This window comes from Peromyscus leucopus, chromosome 2 (assembly GCF_004664715.2).
Source record: "Peromyscus leucopus breed LL Stock chromosome 2, UCI_PerLeu_2.1, whole genome shotgun sequence".
Taxonomy (NCBI): domain Eukaryota; kingdom Metazoa; phylum Chordata; class Mammalia; order Rodentia; family Cricetidae; genus Peromyscus; species Peromyscus leucopus.
The window spans coordinates 54,856,652-54,878,312 of record NC_051064.1 but is presented as its reverse complement, the minus strand read 5'-3'; the positions used below and the strand labels follow the sequence as shown (position 1 = coordinate 54,878,312).

General features: G+C 52.4%; 1 protein-coding gene across 1 annotated transcript; it reads right to left on the bottom strand.

Moving 5' to 3' along the window:
* Window positions 1-209: 209 nt before the first annotated feature.
* Glipr2 (GLI pathogenesis related 2) lies at window positions 210-21,398 on the bottom strand. Its single transcript, XM_028894751.2, has 5 exons — window positions 21,283-21,398; window positions 10,705-10,813; window positions 10,258-10,361; window positions 8,159-8,236; window positions 210-1,648 (listed from the first exon to the last, which is right to left on the bottom strand). The coding sequence occupies exons 1-5, from the start codon at window positions 21,293-21,295 to the stop codon at window positions 1,488-1,490; spliced, it is 465 nt and encodes a 154-aa protein (XP_028750584.1). The 5' UTR covers window positions 21,296-21,398; the 3' UTR covers window positions 210-1,487.
* Between the last annotated feature and the right edge of the window lie 263 nt (window positions 21,399-21,661).

Here is a 21,661-nt window from a genome sequence, read left to right as displayed (position 1 = left end):
TGCCTAGGTTCTGTCTGTCCTCAGATCAGGGCCTGTCTGCCTTCAGATCAGGTAGTCCATTCATCTGTGAGCTAGTAGGTCACAGGCTTCCAGTGTGGCTATTTGGGCAGCACAGTCCCCTAGGGAGGGGCTGGGGAGGTGGCGTGGTTCAAGATGGGCCAGAGTTCTGAATGATCTCAGCCATAGACCAAAAGCATTAGAGGAAGAGATTACACAAAAGGAAAGGATTTTATTGTCTCGTTAGGAGATACCCCCGGACGAACCAAGTGGCACAGCGTGACACTGTTCACAGTGTAACGAAGACCCGCCAGCCTCCTCTGTCCTTAGGTCAACAACCTCTTCCTGGAGCCCTTAGGTTGGCAGAAGGAGATACCATCATTCCAGGGACACTCAACTGGACCTCTGGCTTGGTCCCTCCCGAGTGGACCTGGTTAAACAGCTGTTCAGAGGGAACTCTGTATAGTCTGAGGCAAAACACAGAATCGAATTAGCGTTCTTGAGCTCCCGGTTTGGGAATGCTCCGGGGAGCATTTGGGCTTGTCACACATTCCAGGACAGCTCAGCGGCAGCTGCCGGGACGAGCCTGGGTGGTCACTGCCTGCTGGGGTGGGGAAGGACAGAGGCTGTGGGGTTTCCTCCAGGGCCCCCAAGTGAGCTCATCCTCCCCCCTACACCACTGACTTCATAGTCCAAGGCCTTGGCCAAAAGCCCAAGCAGTGTGAGGGTCCAATGAGATGAGGGTGGGGGGCAGGGCTGCATTCCAGCCCTACCCCCACCCCCAGAAGCCAGAGCTAGAGCTGTAAGCACTGGAACTTTAAAAAAAAATGTGTGAGGTGTGAATCGTGCTAGTGGCTGTGGTATTTGCTCTTTAAAGGGTAAAAACTGCAAGGAAGTAAGGTTGGTTTTTTTTTTTTTTTTCCTCTTTCCTTCTCCGTTTGCTCTTTGGCAATTCCATTAGGGAATCCCAGAGGATGTGGGATGATATCATGTCTTCCCACTGAGAACGAAAAATCTCACTGACTCTATGAGATGGAGCTGGTCACGTGTCTCTAACGCAAGTTGTTTTATGTCACATTTAAAGGAAGGTTTAATACTCTTCAATATCCACCAAAAGGAGATTACAGTGCAGGATGATCATGTAACATGACCTCACCGCTCAGCATGGCAAATATTCAGAACACACAAAGTCCGAGGATGGATATTAGAAGTAAGAAAGATACGAAAGAAGTCTGCTTAAAAAAATAACAGCCAAAAGATGTCATAATTGATCATACTCAAATCTAAGTAATTGTGGTCTAGGTAACCCTCTGGATAAATGCTTCAGATGCCCGTCCTTTAACTGGAAATGAGCTCATGCGCAGCTGCCTGGAGTGTCTGCACATGAGATGCTCCAGAGTACACAGGCCCACGGGGACAGACGCTCGGCTGGTTCTTTGTTGTTCTATAGGCACTTCGTATGTGTCTCCGCCTTCTTTTACGTTTGAGAGTTACTTCTTTGGAGGTGGCACATTTTCTTCGAAGAAGCCCTGGTTGACGACATTCCCTGCTGGGAAGTACCTGGCCACCACAAAGGAGGACCCATCACTTGCAGACGCCTTGCCTATGCCTATCTTCTTTGTATTCTTCCATACCATGGCTGTGAAGTGTCCTGTGGGAGACAAGAGAGGAGCAGTGATGAGCCAGCAGAACCCTGAAAAGGATGCTTCGGGGACCCTCAGAGTCCTGCATGCTCTGGTCAGGCTCAGGCAGTAAGATATTTGCAGATGCCAATCACGAAGAAGAAACAAAGCACGTGGCGGCATGTCCTGCCCATCGGCCACACAGACCTCAGCCACCTCAACACTCTCTCACGTTCTTTCTGAGATCACCAGGAAGCACGGTGATCCAGCACCCGTGACATCAGCTTACCAACTTCCAATGGTGCCCCAAACTGAACTCTTTATTTTTTAGACTTTTAAATTTTATTTTATGCATATGAATGTTTTGCCTGCATATGGCTCCCTAGGAGGTTGGAAGAGGGTGTCAGACCCCCTGGAATTGGAGTTATGAATGGTTGTGAGCCACCATGTGAGTGTTAGGAACTGAACTCTGGCCCTCTGCAACAGCAATAAATGCCTTTATTCACTGAGCCATCTCTCCAGTCCCCAAACTGAACTCCTTAAACATCTCTGTCTGTTATTTTCTGACTTTGTTTTGTTTTGATCTGGGCCTTAGTTGACTTCTCAGGAACATTACTACAGTCAATGCCCCTTCTTTCCAAAGCCTCCTCGCTCCCTGAGTTCCATGACACTAGTCTCTTAGCGTCCCTCCCATCTCCATCTTGGGCCTGTAGCTCTGCATCCTCCATCCGGGTGCTCTCTCCTTTTTCTTCTACACTCTGTCCTTCAGGCAGCTTTGTCTTTCCCTGGCTCCCAGATGGATTTCCTCAGTTCAGTTCTCTGCTCTCTGTTCCAGACACGATCACCACACACTTCCACTTGGATGATTCACAGATGCGATCTAGCGGAATCTCACTCTTGGTCCCTCGGGATTACTCCTTTGCTGACCTCTCCTCCTGTATCACTAGCATCTTTGTGCACGTACTCGAGGGATGAACCCGCATCCTTTCCTCTCTTGGATATTCCTCACAACAACCTACCGCTAATTCCCAAGGAACTCAACTCTAAAATCTAGCTCAACTAAATTCTTCCCAAACCTTGCTTTCATTCATAGTTTCTCTCTTGGAATGATCTCCTGACTGTTCTTGGCTCCACTTCCGTCCTCTCTCACTCATTCGTCACTGTGAGAATGGGAAATGCACTGTGAATGAATGGGGAAGATAATGAATTGGATCATTCTGAGACATAAGTCTTATCTATTTAACTCTTCCGCTCCCACTTGCACCAGGAATGAAAGCTCACACTTGGCTTGGTGGCCTCCTTCCATTCCCAGAGCTCAGCAGGCTGCTCCCCATTGAGAACCCCTGTGGGATGAATGAACCCTTGCTCCAATCAGCCTACATGTGGATTTTTTTTTCCAATACTGGGACTTGAACCCAAGACTGTACCTGTCAGTAAGCACTCTACCACAGTAGACTCCCAGCCCTTGGGGGCTCTTCTACTGACGAACCGTTCTTGTCCCTTAGGTCTCTGACTAAATGTCACTTGTTTAAATAAGACTTACACAATCACCCTTTCCTTTACCAAACATCTCCCTCCCGACCCTGACCACACCCTGCCTTTTCCCTTCTCCGTTCCTGCTGGCTCCTTCACCTCTGGCCCTCACATGGCCGAGAACAAGTTGTTGTTTTGTTTTTACAGAGTTGGAGTTCATTGAAGATGTTTTAAGTTGGGCTTAAACACGAAGGTTAAGTGGGAAAAGGAGGTGCCCAGAAGAAATCCAGGCACCCTCAGGAGCGTGGGCTTCTCAAAGAGAAAGTCACCGAAAGGAAGACGCACACACCCGAGAATGGGCACGGCTCTCCATGGGGGTCACAGTCCACTGAATGTGGCTGGTATGTAAGAAAGATGGCGAGAAGGGAGACGTTGCGCTCTTAGAGTTAGGAAAGCAGGCTTAGAGGGAAACTGCTAGCAACTTCAATGACTCTTTTTTTTTTATTAAGACATGGTCTCTGTATCTCAAGGAAGCCTCATATTCAATAAGTAAGCAAGAATGACCTTGAACTTCTGATCGTCCTGGCTCACCTCTCCTTTTACGGCAATATCAGCACGCCGGCTTTTATGCAGTACTGGGGATCAAACCCAGGCCTTCCTGTGTGGCACACAGGCACTCCTACCACCACACCCAGCTTCCGTGGTGCCGGGGATTGAGCCCAGGGCCTCAAGTTTGCGAGGCCAGCCCTCTGCCAACTGAGCTGTGTTCCTACCCACTGATTTCCATTTTTACTTCCTCTTTGGCCCCTCACTGTCTTTGAACTCAAAGACTGGGGCCCTCTTCCTGCCACTGTGCCTGGTTCACACTTATTTTTTTAAATTTAAAATCACATTTGTCACCAGGCCTGATGCCACACACCTTTAATTCCAGCACTCAGCAGGCAGAGGCAGGTGACTCTCTGAGCTGGAGGCCAGCCTGGTCTACAGAGAGAGTTCAAGGACAGCCAGGGCTGTGCAGAGAAACCCTGTCTGGAGAAACAAAAGCTAAAACCAAGCAAAACAAAAATTCCATCTGCCTGTGAGTGAGTGTGAGTGAGTGTGAGTGTGTGTGTGTGGGTCACAAGCATACCTCGGAGAGAACACCTTCAGGAGGCAGTTCTCTCCCACCAAAACTCAGGTGGTCATCTTGGTGGCAAACGACGCTAAGCCATCTCACAGGCCCATCATTTAAAAAACCTGAAACTCCAGCATTTAGGAGGCAGAGGCAGGAAGATCATGAGCTCTAAATCAACTTGGAGTAGGTGACAAATTCAAGCTTCCTTCAGCCATACAAAGAAATCCTATCTCAAAGATTTATTGTTTTTAAACAAAAGAAAAACTGCCCAGTTATGATTCTAAATCTTTCCTCATCTTTAACCTTGTATTGACGGCAGCGCTATAAACTCTGGTTTTCAGCTCTGAACAGCCTGGTCCTCTTGGTTGTTCTGCTATGGATCACAGCTCCAGGCACTGGGCAGCCTGGCCAGGCAGTTCTGCTTCTCTGACTGCCTCTTGGCCAGGGCTCAAGCCCTTTCTCCCACAGCCTTCTCTAAAATGACCACAGGCTTTGGCCATTGACCATCTTTCTCTCGGTTTTTCCCAGAGAAGAAGGAAACTTCCATCATCCACTGGTTGCCAAGCAACTGGCTGGACGGAACGTGTGCATCAGTGGCGAGATGCCCGAGGCAGCTTCTTCTTAGGGGAGGAAACTGAGCAATCTTCTCTGTGGAGGTTTCCGTTCGCACAGATAATCCCGTTATGGTATTTAGAGGTATTTAGAGATGAGGTAAGGGACACAACTTCCTTAGCAACATCAGATGCACACCGGTTTCTAACACTAACTTCCAACAGTTCCTTTTTCTTTTTTTCTTTGTCTCCACCCCTTAAAGGGATCACATCCTCTTTCTGGCTGAGGACTGAAACTTCCTAGAATATGCCTTTGAAAAACCACACCGAACCTATTACAGTATATCCTTGCAAAGAAATAACGTGCAAAGATAAGAAAGGACGAGACAATTTCTTTACTGGTATGAAACAACCTCTGACAGTGCAAAAGAGGGGACACACACACACACACACACACACACACACACACACACACACACACACAACTCAGAATCGCTTTAGGCTAATACACAAGAAACCAGAAGCTTACATCGCTTTCATAACTGTGCCATGTCAGGTTAGTCCTCACTTAGAATAAATAAATCTACTCACTCAAACAGGACAGAACAAAATAACTAAGGAATGTTTTTCTCATGCAGCACATAGCAGGGACGAGTAGGCTTTATCATGAGGGGTTGGCTGGGGGAGGGGCTGTCAGTCCAAGCAGATATCAGGTATTTCACAGACCTTTCACCTATATGAACTCAGGCCAGGGAACCCCAAAACACTATGCAGCAAGAAGTTAGAAACTGAGAGATTGGAGCAGGACGGGCCTGAGTCTGGAAGGTTCCGGAAGCCTCAGTTCTACAGCACCAGACAAAGCTCCACTCCTGCCTAAGGCCCAAGGGTCATTTGTCCCCAGCCTTGCACAGGCACCCTCTCTTGGTGTAGAGGCCGTGGGACCGGCACCGCGTAGAACAGAAGACACGAGAAAAGCCTTCCTCTTTGTAGGCCTCAGTCTCCTCCTTTTGCTAAATGGGCAGAACAAGGCCCTGCTCTCAGCCGCCTTGGAGGCTGGTGTGGCTGTGGATACAACCACTTGGTAAGCATCAGGCGGTGCCACACGCAGCTCCAAGATCCGGCGGCACGCGTCTGCTTGCTCAAGCGCCTCATCCCTGGGGAAAGCGAGCTATGAAATGAAAGTCTCTGGACACCATCTGTATTAAAAGGCGACAAGGTTCTGCCTACACATCCTTAATCACTGTTCCCTCCTCCTCCTCCTCCTCCTCCTCCTCCTCCTCCTCCTCCTCCTCATTCAGTGGCCAGGTCATTGTCATCTGAAGCTCTGTCAGCTGCTTTCTGCTCCTCAGCCTGGCAACCTTGGCGGGGGTGGGGTGGGGGTGGGGGAGTGGGGGGTGGGGGTTGGGGGGGGCTAACGGAACAAGAAATGTCCCAAGTCTGCACTTAGAGTTACAAGAATCCTTCCTGGACAGGGTGAGCAGTAAGCCACAGGAAACAGTGAGAACATGTCACTTCCTGCTTCTGAAGAAACTTGCCAGGGGGTGGAAGGCCCCAAGTGGCTCCACCTTTAGTAGATGGGATGATGGGGTAGGGGTTGGGGTGGTGAGGAGAACCCCCCCCCCTTCTCTGGTGCTTTGAATCAGACACACATTCCTTCCTACCCTGTCCCGGGCTCAGGAGGGGTCTGAGTCACTTCTTAGGAAAGACAAGGGGGGGCGGTGGGGCCAGCAAATGGGGCGGAAGGACCTCGGAGCCCAGACAAGCTGCCCAGACTTTGAGAAGATGGAGAAGCGGTTCTTCCTCAGCGCTGGTGCAGAAAGCCTGCCTGGCAGCACTGTGACCCAGCACTAGGGTGGGGAGGGAGCTCTCTGGCTGGCCAGTCCAGTCAGTTGCTGAGCTCCAGATTCAGTGAAAAACCCTCTCTCAAAAAACCAGGTGGAGAGCAACTGAGGAAGACATTAGACATTACCCTTTTCACAGAAACATGCATCTTGCACCCCCCCCCTACACACACGTGCATATCTTCACGAACACACTCATACACGCTCAAGTTTACTGTTCACCCTACAGAAGGCCTATAAGGAAGGCGGTCTCCTCCGCTTCTGTGTCAGCAACTCCCAGAAGCACCTGGGAGACACCACGTGTCCTTGGACAGGGGAAGAAGTGACTCCAGTTCACACATCAAATGGCAAAGCTAGGGAGAGCCTGGGCTTTTCTGACTCCTAGACTCACCTGCCACAGCCCAGAATGCAAGAGGGAGGGGAATCCCCCAGTACCCTGAGGTGTGGAGAGTGGGCAGGAAGAGGAGGGAGGTGTGAAGGAGGGGGAGGGGAAGACAGGCCTGGCCCTTTCCTGACTGCCTCTAGGGAGCCACAGCCCTGTGGAGAGAGCAGCTGAGGCAGAAGAAACTCCAGAGGCAGGGTGACTGGTCTGTCAGACATGCTCAGATGCCAGTTCAAGAAAGAAGCACCCAGCTAAAATCCAGGCCCAGAGAACGTGCTGCAGTGAGGAGAACAATACAGTGAGGAGAACACACTGCAGTGAGGAGAGCATGCTGCAGTGAGGAGAACATACTGCAGTGAGGAGAACAATACAGTTAGGAGAACACACTGCAGTGAGGAGAGCATGCTGCAGTGAGGAGAGCATGCTGCAGTGAGGAGAACACACTGCAGTGAGGAGAACACGCTGCAGTGAGGAGACCACGCTGCAGTGAGGAGACCACGCTGCAGTGAGGAGAGCATGCTGCAGTGAGGAGAGCATGCTACAGTGAGGAGAACACACTGCAGTGAGGAGAGCATGCTGCAGTGAGGAGAGCATGCTGCAGTGAGGAGAACACGCTGCAGTGAGGAGAACAATACAGTTAGGAGAACACACTGCAGTGAGGAGAACACGCTGCAGTGAGGAGAGCATGCTGCAGTGAGGAGAACACGCTGCAGTGAGGAGAGCATGCTGCAGTGAGGAGAACAATACAGTGAGGAGAGCATGCTGCAGTGAGGAGAACAATACAGTGAGGAGAGCATGCTGCAGTGAGGAGAACAACACAGTGAGGAGAACATGCTGCAGTGAGGAGAACAACACAGTGAGGAGAGCATGCTGCAGTGAGGAGAACATGCTGCAGTGAGGAGAACACACTGCAGTGAGAACACGCTGCAGTGAGAAGAACACGCTGCAGGAACACACTGAACTTTGACCTGTCTGTGGGTAACGGGGAGGGCAGGATCAGCACCCTGGGTACCCTCAGATGAAGAAAGACTACAGGTCTGGGATTGGTGGGCAGGTGCTGGGGAAAGGAAGCTTTGGTTTCTGGGCACTTAAACCAGAGGGCTGTGGCTGAGCCGGTGCAGGAGGAAAGAGTCAACCTTCGGAAGACGGCGTTCAGCCCAGGCCCCACTGCCACTCACCCGTGCCCGAGGTGAAGCCAGGCTGCTGGAAGTTGTAGTTCTTGATTTCACTGTACCACCGATCAGCCACTTCCTTTCCTGCACAGAAAAGGCACGTGTAAACTCAGCCCTCAAGTCTACACACTCCCTGCATCTTCTCCCGCAGACCCCAAACCACATTCCGCACCCCATGTCTGATTAAGCGGTGATGAAGTAAAGCATTGGGGTTACTCCCTGCAGACTCCTGGGGACTCAGGTGAAGACAGACCCTTCGTGGGGATGAGCACTGGCCTGGGGCCAAGCAACGGTCCCCAGATGAGGTAGTCTACATCCTACCACTGAACTGCTGTGGCATTCTGGGCCAGGCCTTTTCTGCTCTGGGCACCTACAATAGAAAGGTTGAGCCGGGCGGTGGTGGCGCACGCCTTTAATCCCAGCACTCAGGAGGCAGAGCCAGGAGGATCTCTGTGAGTTCGAGGCTAGCCTGGTCTACAGAGTGAAATGCAGGTCAGGCACCAAAACTATACAGAGAAACCCTGTCTCGGAGAAAAAAAAACAAACCAAAAAAAAAAAAAAAAAAAATGTTGAACCCAGTGCATCCCGAGGGCCTTCCAGCAATGGTCTGAATTCCTGGGAGGCTGTCCTCATCCTACCCGGGGTCTGTTTCTAACACAGGCCTGCATAAAAGCAGTTGGTCCAGTAGGCCAAAGGTCACTGTCACCAGAAAGGCGCTCATCTTGAGCATCCACTGTCAGCTGTGGGGTGAGGAAGCACTTCCCTGGGTCTGTTGATCTCAGAGTCAAGAGGAGTCACCTTGGGACCTTGTTACAGTTTGAGTCTGATCGAAGGAAGTCCTAAGAGGGGCTGTGACTCTTCCTTCCACCAAGTTCCCTACGATTCCCGCTGGGTCCTGAACTACACATCAGCCATGCCCGGGGACCATTTAAAGAAAGCTGAGGCCCAGGTCCTTCTTCAGCTGTATTGGTGTCTCTGGAGGAGAGACCTAGGGTTGGAAACATGGAAAAGCTCTCCAAAGACTCTGGTGTGTAACCAGGGGACATCAACCCAAACCTCTTTGTGTAGGAATGGGAGAACTAGGGCCAGAGAGAATAGGGATTTGATCACGGTGCCCAGGGAGCCAACGCAAGGCCAGGCCAGGCCAGGCCAGCAGCCTTAGTGCCCAATCAAGACTCCCTCTCCCGGCCAGGAGAGGCCACAGCCTGGGCCCAGCGTCTGCAGGCTGAGGAAGGGGCTCAGAGGCCCCACCATCAGCTGCTCTCCGGGTACATAGCTCTTGGGGAGGGGCTGGATGGTGTGTGGGTTGTACTAGAAAAACCAGGCAGCCTGGGGGGTCCCCTTGGGAGCTCTGGGGAATGTGAGACTGGGGAGGAGAGGAGTCATTCTCTCCTGGGGTTTGGGGGAGCTCCAGGGATTGCGACAACTTTCACTATTTCCCTAAAAAGCTGCTTCAGAGCCATAGGAGCCCGTGGGGTGGGGCCATTCCCTCCTGGGCCCCGGGCAGAAAAATCATCTTTTCCCTCTTTCTTTCTTTTCTCCCTCTTTCTTTCTTTCTTTCTTTCTTTCTTTCTTTCTTTCTTTCTCTCTCTCTCTCTCTCTCTCTCTCTCTCTCTCTCTCTCTCTCTCTCCCTCTCTCCCTCCCTCCCTTCCTTTCTTTCTTTCTTTTGAATAAAAGAAAAATGCTCAATTCTTTTCTTCTTTCTGATGATAAAAGTAATATACCTATAGTGTAATAATAATAATAATAATAATAATAATAATAATAATAATTTAGAAAAAGCGAGGATGCTCCGGTGCCCACAGAACCAGGCTGAAGTTCAGCTGGTGCTGCAGTCTCTGGCGCCCACGCCTCTGAGTTGGACTTCTGCACCCAGAGCTGTCTATCTGACTCATCTGTTCCAGGCTCCCAGCTTCCTGGCTCTGCGCCAGCCACTGAGGTCAGCCCAGGAGCAGATGCTGAGAACTCAGGGGGTTCCTCTCCCTTTCTGGGCCCGTGGCCACACCATCGCTGAGCTGCAAAGGGCGTGGTGTCAATAGGAGTCTGCAGACCTCATCCTAGGTCCAGCTGGGCAGAGAGGCGAGGAGCCGGGAGTGTGTCCTACCTGTCTGGTCGTAGGATGCCCACGCCAGGTTCTCTCCACACTGGCCACGACTGGACTCTGGGCTGTGCTTGAGGATTCTTGTGCTGGCCAGGGCCTCTGAATACCTGTATAACATGTCTCCTCAGAGCAGGCCCAACCTAGGGACCCTCCACCCCAACCCAGCGTCGGAGCTTTGATCTAGATGGCTGAGGCGCCTTCTCTGTCTGGGTTCACCAGAGGGATGGCGGGAACATCATTCCCGTGCCCAGGCCTCCCGACAATCCCATTTTCAGACGAGCACACTGAAGCTCGGGAGCAAAGGGAGCCTGCCTGGGCCGGCAGCAGAGTGGTCCTTAAGCCTGGCTGTATCTGAACCCCAGCCACACCCCTTCGACCACCCCGGACCCCTCCACGACTGCAGAAGCAGCTCCATGACGGGCCCGAGCCCGGTCAGCACTGGGGACTCACTGCTGAGCTTCCTGGTTGAGCTTCTTGCAAAGCTTCAGTGGGGGGACACCGTGCTGAGCCCGGTACTCGTTGTGGGCCTTCAGGACCTCGTTATTAAACTGTTTGGAAGCTAGAAAGACAGAGGAATGGAGGACAGCTCAGTGCAGGGGGGAGACCCACCAGAGGTGAATTGGCATGCTTCAGGACACACAGGGATGGCAGGCCTCTTCTCCATCCTGGTCCCATGGCCCGGTTCCACACCAATGGCCACCCTGTCTCCATCACCGCTATCGCCTTCCATGTCTCTGCAGATCAGAGCTCTGCGGATGATGTAGGGTCTTCTGGCCATGGTGGGATTTGAACCTTTATCTAAGGCAATGGCAGACCATTAAGCAGAAGTGGGGGAATACGTGATTCGGAGAGTGTTTCTCAAAGATGCTGAGTGGTGCTGAGGAAGGTACAGAGCTGGTCAGACATTTCTAAAGGAAAATGTCTGAAGGTGAGTGGATACCTCAGACTAGACCAGTGGAGTCTGGGAAGGGCTGGAGTCGTGAGCTCAGGGAAGAATAGCTTATCTAGGGTGCATCAAACCAGTGTAAACAAAGTGGGGGAGAGGGAGGGAAGGAGGGAGAAACACACACTGACACACACCGACATACACGCACTGACACACACTGACACACACACACACACACACACACACACACACACACACACACACAATCAAATACAGCCAGATAAAGAGAGAGGACCAAATAAAGCAGCATTGAGGGTTGGAGTAAGAGGGGAACATAGAAAAGGATCGGTGGTGACGGCAAAGGAGGATGTGATCATCTGGGCGAGGCTGTGGCGAGGGCTGGGGTTAGGGAAATGGGGGACGAAGAGCAGGAAAATCAAGACAAAGCCCACGCTGCTTCAGATCTTAACAACCCCACCCTTCTAGCATCTTTCATCCATCCAATGCTTATCCCAAACCACGCATCAGTCCCCTCCAACCAACCAACCACCATTCACCAAATGTCCATTTGCTTTCCATCCATACCCAGCATCATGCATCCATTTCTCCCTTTCCAGCACTTACCATTCACCAATTCATCATTTGTTGGGCAACCACATCCACCCACCCAAGCACTGACCATCAGTTCAGCCCAATTCTAGTCTACGTATCAGCTCCCTGAGCACTGTCCCACGTGATGACAAATCCTGACCTCAAAAGCTCACACAGAGAAGGGTGACGGCTTTGTAAGTAGAGAATAGTAGTGGTGCCAGAGGAGCCTGGAGCAAGGGGCCAGGATAAGGTCACACGCCTTAGGAATCTAGGAATCCACCCCTCTCTGTAGACATGGGGTCCTGGGAGGGCTGTGAGTGAACATCACTGGTCCATCTGCCAGGAGCCTATCTCTTGGTGGTGGTAGGAAGGGTGTAACCACAGTCATGAAGGAAGTGCTCAGGGCTAACTACAGGCAGGAGAGAGGAAGAAATACAGCTCATGGTTGGTGACCACCATGTCCTAGGACTTTCTGACAAATATAGAGGAAGCAGACTGCCCTTGGGGGCCGTAGGGTCCAGCGAGGCTGTGTAGGAGATCCAGTCTCAGGACCATGTGGTGAAGCAGGGTTGGAAGGGCTCTGAATCGATCTGTGAGGTCTGGGGGGCACAGAGATGTGAACAGAGGTAAACATGGTAATAATGACTCAGCCTGAGGCAGAGGGGGAGCTACAACCAGAAATCCTCGTGTCCTGGTGGCCTGCCAGAGAAGGTCCACACCCTTGTGATAGGAAAGGCAGATTTCAGGGCTCCTGAGGTGGGAGGAAACAGGTGGTGTTCAAGTGTAGAGTTTGCAAGGTGAAAAACCCTGGAGCTGGTCCGCAGCTGTGAGACCCCATTTGACAGTAGGAGGCACATTACCAACGGAGCATCTCCAGGGAGAGTTCCGTGTGCTGATGTGCACCTGGGGACATCAAATCACAGTCTTCCAGAAACCGTGGGGGACAGAAGGTAACAGGAACAAGAGCAACTCCTGGACACAAGTCACAAGTGTGTCTAGTGAGCTAAGGAGCCAGCAGGGTAGTGTGGTAATCAGGACCTTAGGCTCCTAGGCCGGGGGTGCCCCACCCTGCCTTGCACACGTGGTGTCTTGTGAGAGTAGCCCACACTGGGCTCTTTATCCTGGAGGCCAGACTGGAAGACTGGGGTGGGGGCGGGAGTGCTCTGGGGGATTCTGGGGTCCTCCAGGACAAAGCTGGAGCTGGCAGATAGAAAGCGCAGGGCGACAGATTGCAGCCGGGAACAAGAAGGTCCTTTCTCCCAGTCAAAATGTTCCTGGAGCTTTAAGGGAAGAAGCCTGAACTCTGGCGGCCCTCACAAGCGAGGATCCACCTCAGTACGCCGAGACGTCATCCTTGTCCTCTCTACTCCAAGATAAACAGCAGTGGAAAGCAGTGAAAGGCGACAGTGTGGTCACAATGGGAAGAGGAACAGAAGATCCAGGGGCCGCCACATCCATCTTGGGAGTCCCGACCCAAGGTCTGGGTTTAAAAGGCAGGCAAGTCGTGAACCAGGAAGCCATTCTGCTTCCAGGTGGCCCCATGCAGCAAGCCCTGGCTTGCTGGGGTTGCAGCCTTTTCCTTCCCGGGCAGGAGACTCCTGGGGACATTCCTTGGGTCCATTGTCCCAGCAGTTAGGTATCTGAAGTCTGCACCACTCTTTAGAAATATGTACTTCTGCCGGGACTGTTCCAAAAGCTTTCTGGAGATTGGGCAGGGCTCCCCCCGCAAGAAGGGCAGCAAGCTAACTACCGCTGGGGCGTGCAAGCAAGTCAGTCTCCATTCCTTGTCAGAGATGAGGGACACCATGGCCTGTGACTTCCAGGAGTTTCCCGCCCTTTGGTAAATAGACAGGGTACTAAAACAAGGGCTTGTGTGAGCTGCACCCACGGTCACGGGGAGGAAGGTCCCCATCTGCTTGACAGGCACAGCCAGGGCCACCCTAAACTTCCAGTTCCCATGTCTCAGACAGGCCCCGGAAGGTCTGGCGGGACACCGTGGGAGACACTTGAGACTCGGTGACATGTGCAGTGTCACAAGAGCCCCCTGGAAAAGGTGTTCCAGGTTCAGGAGGTCGAGGAGGAGGCCAAGGGTTCGGTTATTACTGCGCCCAGGAGAAAGGGAGCCGATTTAAGGCAGTTTGGGTGTCGGGGTCTGCCTGCAGTGGACCCCCCTTGCTGCAGCGCCTGCAGGCTCTTAAGCAGAGGCGTATGCGGCTTCTAAAAACCAGGTCACTGTATTCCCGGCAGGGGGAAGTTCCAGGACAAAAGTGAAAGTTCCTGAACCAACACAAGATCCGTGCCAGAAGCTGACGCCAGGCGCAGGCCCCGGCGGGGCCAGGCTCCCTCAGCCAGGGCCTCCGTAAGGGGTCACCCGGCCTCAACAGAGGGCTCTCTTGCATCCCTAAGCTGGAAGCCAGGGGGCCCTCGGGCCACTTCGGGCTATCTTAGGAGTCCCCACCCACTCCAAGCAGGACGAGAGCTCCAGGGGGCAAGTTATCAATGGTGACCACATCCAGCCGGAGGCACGCCCTACTTCTATAGAAAAACCCAAGAACACAGATAAAGTCAAAGTCAAACCAGCCACCCACAGCCAGGCAGGGCGGGCCCTCCGCAGTCCTACGGTGGAGGAAGGGCAGGGACCCACATTTTATTCTGCTGAAGAGCCAGAAGGAGGGACAGGCAGACCCATCTGCCCTGGGCTCCTGCTTGCTCCTGCTTGTCTCCCAGTGGGCCTTGGAGACCTCATCAACCACCTCTTAGGGCATCCTTACCCTACCCACATCCATGACTAGATTGAAAAAAAAAAGCTCTGCAAGGGAAGTAACCCGCCGGGATTCCCCTGCTGGTCCAGGAGTACCGTCAGGAGGGATCTAGACTTGAAGCAAGGCCCTGTTCTGAGGCTCTGCCTCTCAGGCCAGGGTCACCAAATGGAGCGGTCGAGATGTCACCTCGGTGACACTCAGGTTCAGGAGGACAGCTGAAGTGAGCAATAGGGGAAGGGAACCCGCATGGACAGCTGCTTCTTACCTCACAGGAGGAAGGAAGGGGAGAAACAGCTACATGTCTTCAGAGCCTCCTCAGAGCTGGGGTGGCAGAGGCTGCCCAGAGCAGAGGGGAGAGCAAGGCTGGACAGTCTAGGTAGGGCTACTCCATCTAGATCTTTTAGGGGGCCGAGGAGAGTGAAGGAATTCTGAGATCTGTCCTTAGCCCTCCACACCCCAGTTTTTGGCAGACAGGCTCCTCCCTCAGTACCCCTTCCCTGAGGCCTCATCGTCCTGTATCACTGCCCTCTCCTGACTCCCCACGAAGATTCGAACAGGCCCCTCCATCCTCTTGACAAGAGGCTGGAAAACAAATAGCTCCAGCCTCTGGGACAAAACATGTTTTGCATCTTTAGCAAGAGTAGAAAATGGACAATCAGAGGGAAAACAGTTTTTCTTTTTCCAGTCAGGGTTTCTCTGTGTAGCCCTGGCTGCCCTAGAACTCGCTCTGTAGACCAGGCTGGCCCAGAACTCACAGAGAGCCACCTGCCTCTGCTTCCTGGGTGCTGGGATTACAGGAGTGTGTCACCACAGCCTGGCTGGGGAAACAATTTTTGAAGATATCTTTCAGTTCTTCCAAGCACGGAAATCTGCTAAGTGAGTGAAGGAACGAGGTGCTCACACTAGGTTCGGACAGCGCTAGGACAAGACCCCTGCTGTTTCCGATGAAGCAGTCAGCATCTGGGGCGGTACATGAACGGCCTCAGGTCACCCTGACCCAGCAGGCCCTGGTTAAAGCCCCCCTCCCCCTCTTCTGCCCCCACTCTTGTACACTTGCTGATTTACATCCAACGCCCCCTTCTCCTGAGGGCAAGCGTAGGCTACCAAGAGTTGCTTCCTTGCCTGTGGGCAAGGAGTCCATTTATTGGAGCGATGGCCTCCTCCAGGCAGGCCTGTCTGAAAGATGACCAAGTACACACGTGGTCCCTGGGTGGCTGAAACTGCCAGATGGAGAGGCCTTGCTCAGGCTGCTAAGTGCTAGTCCTGCCCAGCACTAAGATCTGCCCAGAAACAAGTTTCTGCCCCCTGGGGCCCCAGGCTCCCCTCTGTGGACAGAAGATGACAGCTGCGGGTTTCAAGATGGCCTCAAAGCAGGGGAACCTTCCAAACGAGGCTGGCAAAAAAAAAAAGAACAGATGAACCGGAACAGCTGGGGTTGCCCTGGCCCACGTGGCCTCTCCCTGCAGTGGTCCCAGGGGCTCACCCAGTAGAAAATTCCTGGTCTTCTGCTCTGATATCCTCTGGTGTTAGCAGTCCAGTGTCTGAGACACCAAGATTCCTAGAGATGACTGGAGTATGTGTATGGGTCCCCACTAGCCAGAGTCCATTTGGGATGGGGACTGGGGTGAGGGCATTTGGTCAGTGTGCTATGGAAGCATTCAGAAGGCAAAGAGCTAGGTTCTGCACAACACACACACACACACACACACACACACACACACACACACACACCACTCAGAGCTAAATTCTAATCCTAATTTGCTCACTTACTGGTCCAGACACTATATAATGAGCAGATGGTAATGACCTAGAGTGCTGTTGAAAAGGGTTAGTAACATAAAAGGCCTAACTTCACTGCCTAGCATACAGCAGGAGGCTAATGATTGGAAATCGTTATTATTCAAGGCAAAGGGCTGTTGCAGCCTGAGGTCCCAGCACACCTGTGGCACAGAGGCCCAGCAGGGAAACCAGGGTTGCGGGCAGGATTGAGAGCTTCCAACGCTGGCCCACGCTTTCTAGGTTTGAGCCTTGGCGGCTGTATGATGACTTCATGGGACTTCTCACACTCACCATGAAGCTCTGGGGGTGTCTGAGGTCTAGTCCATGAGGCCAAACCAGGACCCAGACAAGGCAGGGGCTGACTCCTTAGATGGTCTAACTCCTCTGTAAATGGGTGTCTCTTAGAGGCAGCTCCCCAAGGCCTCCATTGGTGGCCTGGATCTTCAGGCTTGGGTTTGTGGAGAAGGCTCACTGGGTCTGAGTCACCCAGAAAAGTCACTTTCTCTTTGGGGAACTTAGAAGAGGCAGATGCGAGTGACTATGAGGGACGGAGGCCTGGACTAGAGGTCTAGGGAGTGAGTGGGGGGACACCTCCTCTGCCAGCTGGAACCTGCTTTCTGCGGTCAGTACCCTCTTTTCATCTTCTCTGCAGTCCGCATCAGCACCATTTTGCAGGCGGACTCACACCTCTGACCTTCCCTCTTATTCCTTACAAGATGTCACCAAGTCTACCGGGATGGCCATTGGCAAGCCCATCCTTCCTCCTCTCTGGCTCCCATCCTTGCCCTAGGCCACCGCTTCCATGGGCAAAACCCCATGTCGGCACATAGCTGAATGTAGAGGTGGTGAAAATTTTGGCAACAATAAAAGATTTCTGAATCTACAACAACTACGAAAACTTGATTCAAAATCAAGCACAGGCATGCGTCTGAGGCGTTTCTGATAGTTCTGGGCCAGGCTGTGTGGTCCGTTTCTCTGCAGCCTTGGTTCCGAAGCCACCAGATGAACGCTGTGCACTGTACACACACCATCACACCAGGCACTGGCACTGGCACTTCCTGGGCTAGCTCAGCTCATTTGTTATGAATTTCCGTGTCTTTTCTGCACGTACGAAGTGTTCCGCTCTTACAGAAATATAATGGTTTAATTACAGAAAACAGTATTTTCCTACGGTCATTTCTCAGTCAAATGACTATAGCTTTGGATTGTGTCTTGTTAGAATGCTTTGAAATTTAGTTAGTTAGTTACATTTTTTCAGGTCTGCGTGTGGAGGTCAGAGGACAACTTGAGGGATTTGACTGTCTCCCTCTATCATGTAGGTTACAGAGATCAAATTCAAGTCTTCAGGCTTGGCGGGATGCAGCACCTTTATACCCAGTGACCCGTTTTGTTGACCCTAGAATGCTTGATTTAAAAAACTGCTGTTGAGGGGCTGGAGAGATGGCTCAGCGGTTAAGAGCACTGACAGCTCTTCCAGAGGTCCTGAGTTCAATTCCCAGCAACCACATGGTGGCTCACAACCATCCGTAATGAGATCTGGTGCCCTCTTCTGGCCTGTAGTCATACATGCTGCATACAAAATAAATAAATGAATCTTTAAAACAAAAACAAAAACAAAAAACAAAAAACTGCTGTTGAGTTACTCACTTGAGGGTCATAAAAAGGCCCCAAAGAGCTAGGGGTGCAGCTCAGTGGTAGAGTGTTTGCTTGGCACATGTAAGGCCCTGGGTTCAATTCCAAAAAATCATTGAATGAATTTTGTCTTGAGTTAGGACAGAAATTCCAATCATAAACTGGGCGTGATAACACACGCCTTTAATCCCAGCACTCGGAAGGCTGAGGTGGGTGGATCTCTGTGAGTTTGTTGAGATCCTGTCTCAAGTGTGTGTGTGTGTGTGTGTGTGTGTGTGTGTGTGTGTGTGTCCTAAAGAACTGTTTTAAAATGCATTTCTTAGAGCAGGGAAACTGGCTTTTGGTAAAATACTTGCCATGCAAGAATGACAATCTAAGTTTGGATCCCCAGCATCTCTGATTAAAAACAACAACAAGAAAACAAAACAATAACTGGGCACAGCCGCCATGTCTGTAATCCCAGAGCTAGAAAGGAGAGAGGGGGATCCTGGGCTCACTGGCCAGCTAGTCCAGCTGAGTCAGCCAGCCCTGGTTCAGAGAGACCTTGTCTCAAAAGATAAAAAGCAACTGAAGTTGACACCCACTGTCTACCTCTGCCACCCACCCCCCTCTCTCTCTCACACACACACACACAAGCACTTTACACACAGAACATACACACATAATAAAATAAATTTCTGTATGATTTATTATCAGTAAACAGTTGATTTGTATACTTGTTTAATATGCCTATACACCTGGAGTTATATAAGCATTTGTTGGGTGAGACTACTTCTTTCGCAAATAGAGAGAGTTTCAGAAGCCGGGCCCTAGGTGCCTGCACCCTTGCTGTCTAGGGAGGCAGGCTCTCCACTCCCTGCCTCCCCCTCTCCCCTCTGATCCTCCACTCTGCCACAACAGTGGTCCTGCCGTGTTCAGCCAGCGGCACCCCATAGCCCATAAGATGACTTAGGTCCTCTCAGGACCCTCCAGAACCAATCACTTTCCTCACACTCCTTTATGGCCCCTCACAGGTGAGGTCTCCCTCCAGTGCCTCCCCCACCTCCCCTCACTCACAGATCTTGGAGCTTGGATCATTTCCCACCCCTTCCGGAGTCTCTCCCCACCCCTCCTTCATTTATTCATTTCACAAAGGAACATTCCTCAAGATTGGGCTGTCCCTCCACTGCACCCGGTCCACAGCCTGGAGAGAGGACAGATGGAAGAGGGAGGGAGGGGACATGGAGAGAGATGGGGAACAGGTAGAAGGATGATGTCACAGGTGCAGTTCTAGAAAGTTGTACCTTAGAGCAGGGGCTGGAAACAACCAATTAAAATGTATCTTTAGGGCTGCGGTGGGGGCGGGGCGGGGCAGGGCAGGGTGGGTGGTTTGCCTTTAACCCCAGCACCAGAGAGGTAGAGAGGCAGGTGGATCTCTGTGAGTTTGCAATCAGTTTGGTCGACATAGTGAGTTTCAGGCTAGACCAAGGTACATAGTGAGACCCTGTCTTATAGCAATAATAGCAACAATAAATATTAATAAAATGAAATGTAGCTTTAGAGAGTCCCCGGACTGCCTCCTAAGTCTAGAGAGGAAGGGGTTAATTTTCCACGTAGAGATGTCAAAAGGTCTTCTCTCACATCCATCATTTGTCCCATCACCGATGACCTTTCATCTCGTTCTTTTAATCATGTGACATCTTCTTCCTGTCCACTGCAAAGGCTCTTGGGGGTCATATGAACCACCCTCTTTGTACAGATGGGTAAACTGATGCCCAGAGGAACACAAAACCTTTCTTCGCATCACATAGCAAATGATTAACAGGGTCAGCATTGAAAGCCAAGCCTGTCGCTGAAGTTTAGGACCAGGCCAGAGAAGGGCAGTCCTGTGCATCTCTTGAGTCTAGGTCCTAGAGGGTAGACCCAAGAAGGGACCCAGCCTTCCTCAGCTGAGCTGACAGCCCATTGACGCCATTGTTTTTTTTAGAGCAGTGGTTCTCAACCTTCCTATCACTGCGACCCTTTAATACAGTCCCTCATGTTGTGGTGACCCCAACCATAAAATTATTTTTGTTGCTACTTTTTTTTTTTTTTTTTTTTTTTTTTTTTTTTTTTTGGTTTTTTTTTGAGACAGGGTTTCTCTGTGTAGCTTTTCGCCTTTCCTGAAGCTCACTTGGTAGCCCAGGCTGGCCTCGAACTCACAGAGATCCGCCTGGCTCTGCCTCCCGAGTGCTGGGATTAAAGGCGTGCGCCACCACGCCCGGCTTGTTGCTACTTTTTAACTGTAATTTCACAACTCTTGTGAATCATGATGTAAATAGCTGTGTTTTCTGATAATCTTAGGCGACCCCTGGGAAACGGTGGTTCCACTCCTAAAGGGTTGCGACCCACAGGTTGAGAATCACTCATCTAGAGCCTCCTGTGAGGCAGAAATAATGTCCCAATAAATAGAAAGCCTTGATGCCCAGGAGGGAGAAGTCTGGGAGAAGTAGATCCATTGCCCAACACCTGTCCCTTGTCCACGCAGGAGTGAGGGCAGATGATACAGGGTGTGGGCTGTCCCTCCGAGGGAGGAGGGCGAGATTAGGGATGGGATCCCCTTCACAGGAGTCGAGCACAGAGCATGGGGAGTTTCAGGCTGGATGATGGGAGTGTTGAAGACTGGGCCCGGACACCCAGGGGAAGGGGCCTGAGTGCCTGCCAGCCAGCACAGCTGTGCGGCAAAGAGGGTGGTGCCAGTGGCCAGGGAGCCTGACAATGGGGTGGGAGAGAGCGAGCAGGGAGCAACAGGAGATCTGGTTTTCAGAAATTTCATCCTTACAGCCACAGTGGTGAGGATGGGCAGAGACCACAGCGGGAGCGGATCTGCAAAGCACCCAACCTGGGGCTCTCACCCGGGAGATGAGCCCAAAGAGAACGAAAAGGATTCTCAGACCCGCCCTTAGTGGGATGGGACCGGACTAGCTGCTTCACAGTCAGGGGTGCTGTCACAGTTGGCTGACTTTTTCCAACTGTAACTTTGTCCTCCTCTGGAAACAAAGCAAAGCCACGCCTCGGCAGACTCAGAGAGCTATCCCGGTCAGCGCTTGGAAACCCTCCCTGACGCAATCCCTGGCTCGAAGCCAGAGGGACCCTCCATCGCTTCCCCCTCTTTCTTTCTCTCCCTCCCGGTGGTCTTTCCGCTACCTCCGCTCCCGAGTTGAACCAGAAACAGCCCCAGCTGCGCCTCTGGGCGCCTTGCCCCGCGCTCTCCATCCCCACCCAGGGGTCAAGCTTTGCAGCGAGAGCGGCGGGAACATCCGAGGGGCTCCCAGGGGACCAGGCCCCAGGCGGGGCAGGGTGACGGCGAGTGTCCCCGGAGCCATCCCTGCACCCCGGCGGGCTGTACGGGCGGCTCACCTGACTTGCCCATGGCCGGTTGTGTGTGCGCTCCTCTGCTCCGCCGCCGCTGCGCTGCGCTGCGCCGGGTGGCGGGTCCCAGCAGCTGGCCCGGGCCAGGAGGGGCAAGGGCGGCTGCAGCCACTCCCCCGGCGCCGCCCGGCCCCGCCTTATAAGGCAAGGGCAGCTGCAGGCGGAGGCGCGGGGGGCCACCCCTAGAATTCACATGGCTTGGGGGGATTCCGCCGCTGGCGAGGGCGGTCCAGATGTGGACGCGGATGCCGGTTCAGAGCGGCCTCTCTCCCCCTGGCTGAAAGCGCACGTGAGACCTAGGGGAGCCTGCGCCTTCCTGGTGGTTCCCCATGGCTCCTGCGCGACACAGGCGTCACGAAGACTGCTG

Bases quoted from the DNA above. Each gene is read 5' to 3' on its own strand.
- Glipr2 (XM_028894751.2), bottom strand. The intron at 8,237-10,257 runs GTAGGACACACT...TTTTCTGTGCAG, and splicing joins GGCATCCTACGACCAGACAG to GAAAGGAAGTGGCTGATCGG. The intron at 1,649-8,158 runs GTGAGTGGCAGT...TGTCTCCCACAG, and splicing joins TGGCTTCACCTCGGGCACGG to GACACTTCACAGCCATGGTA.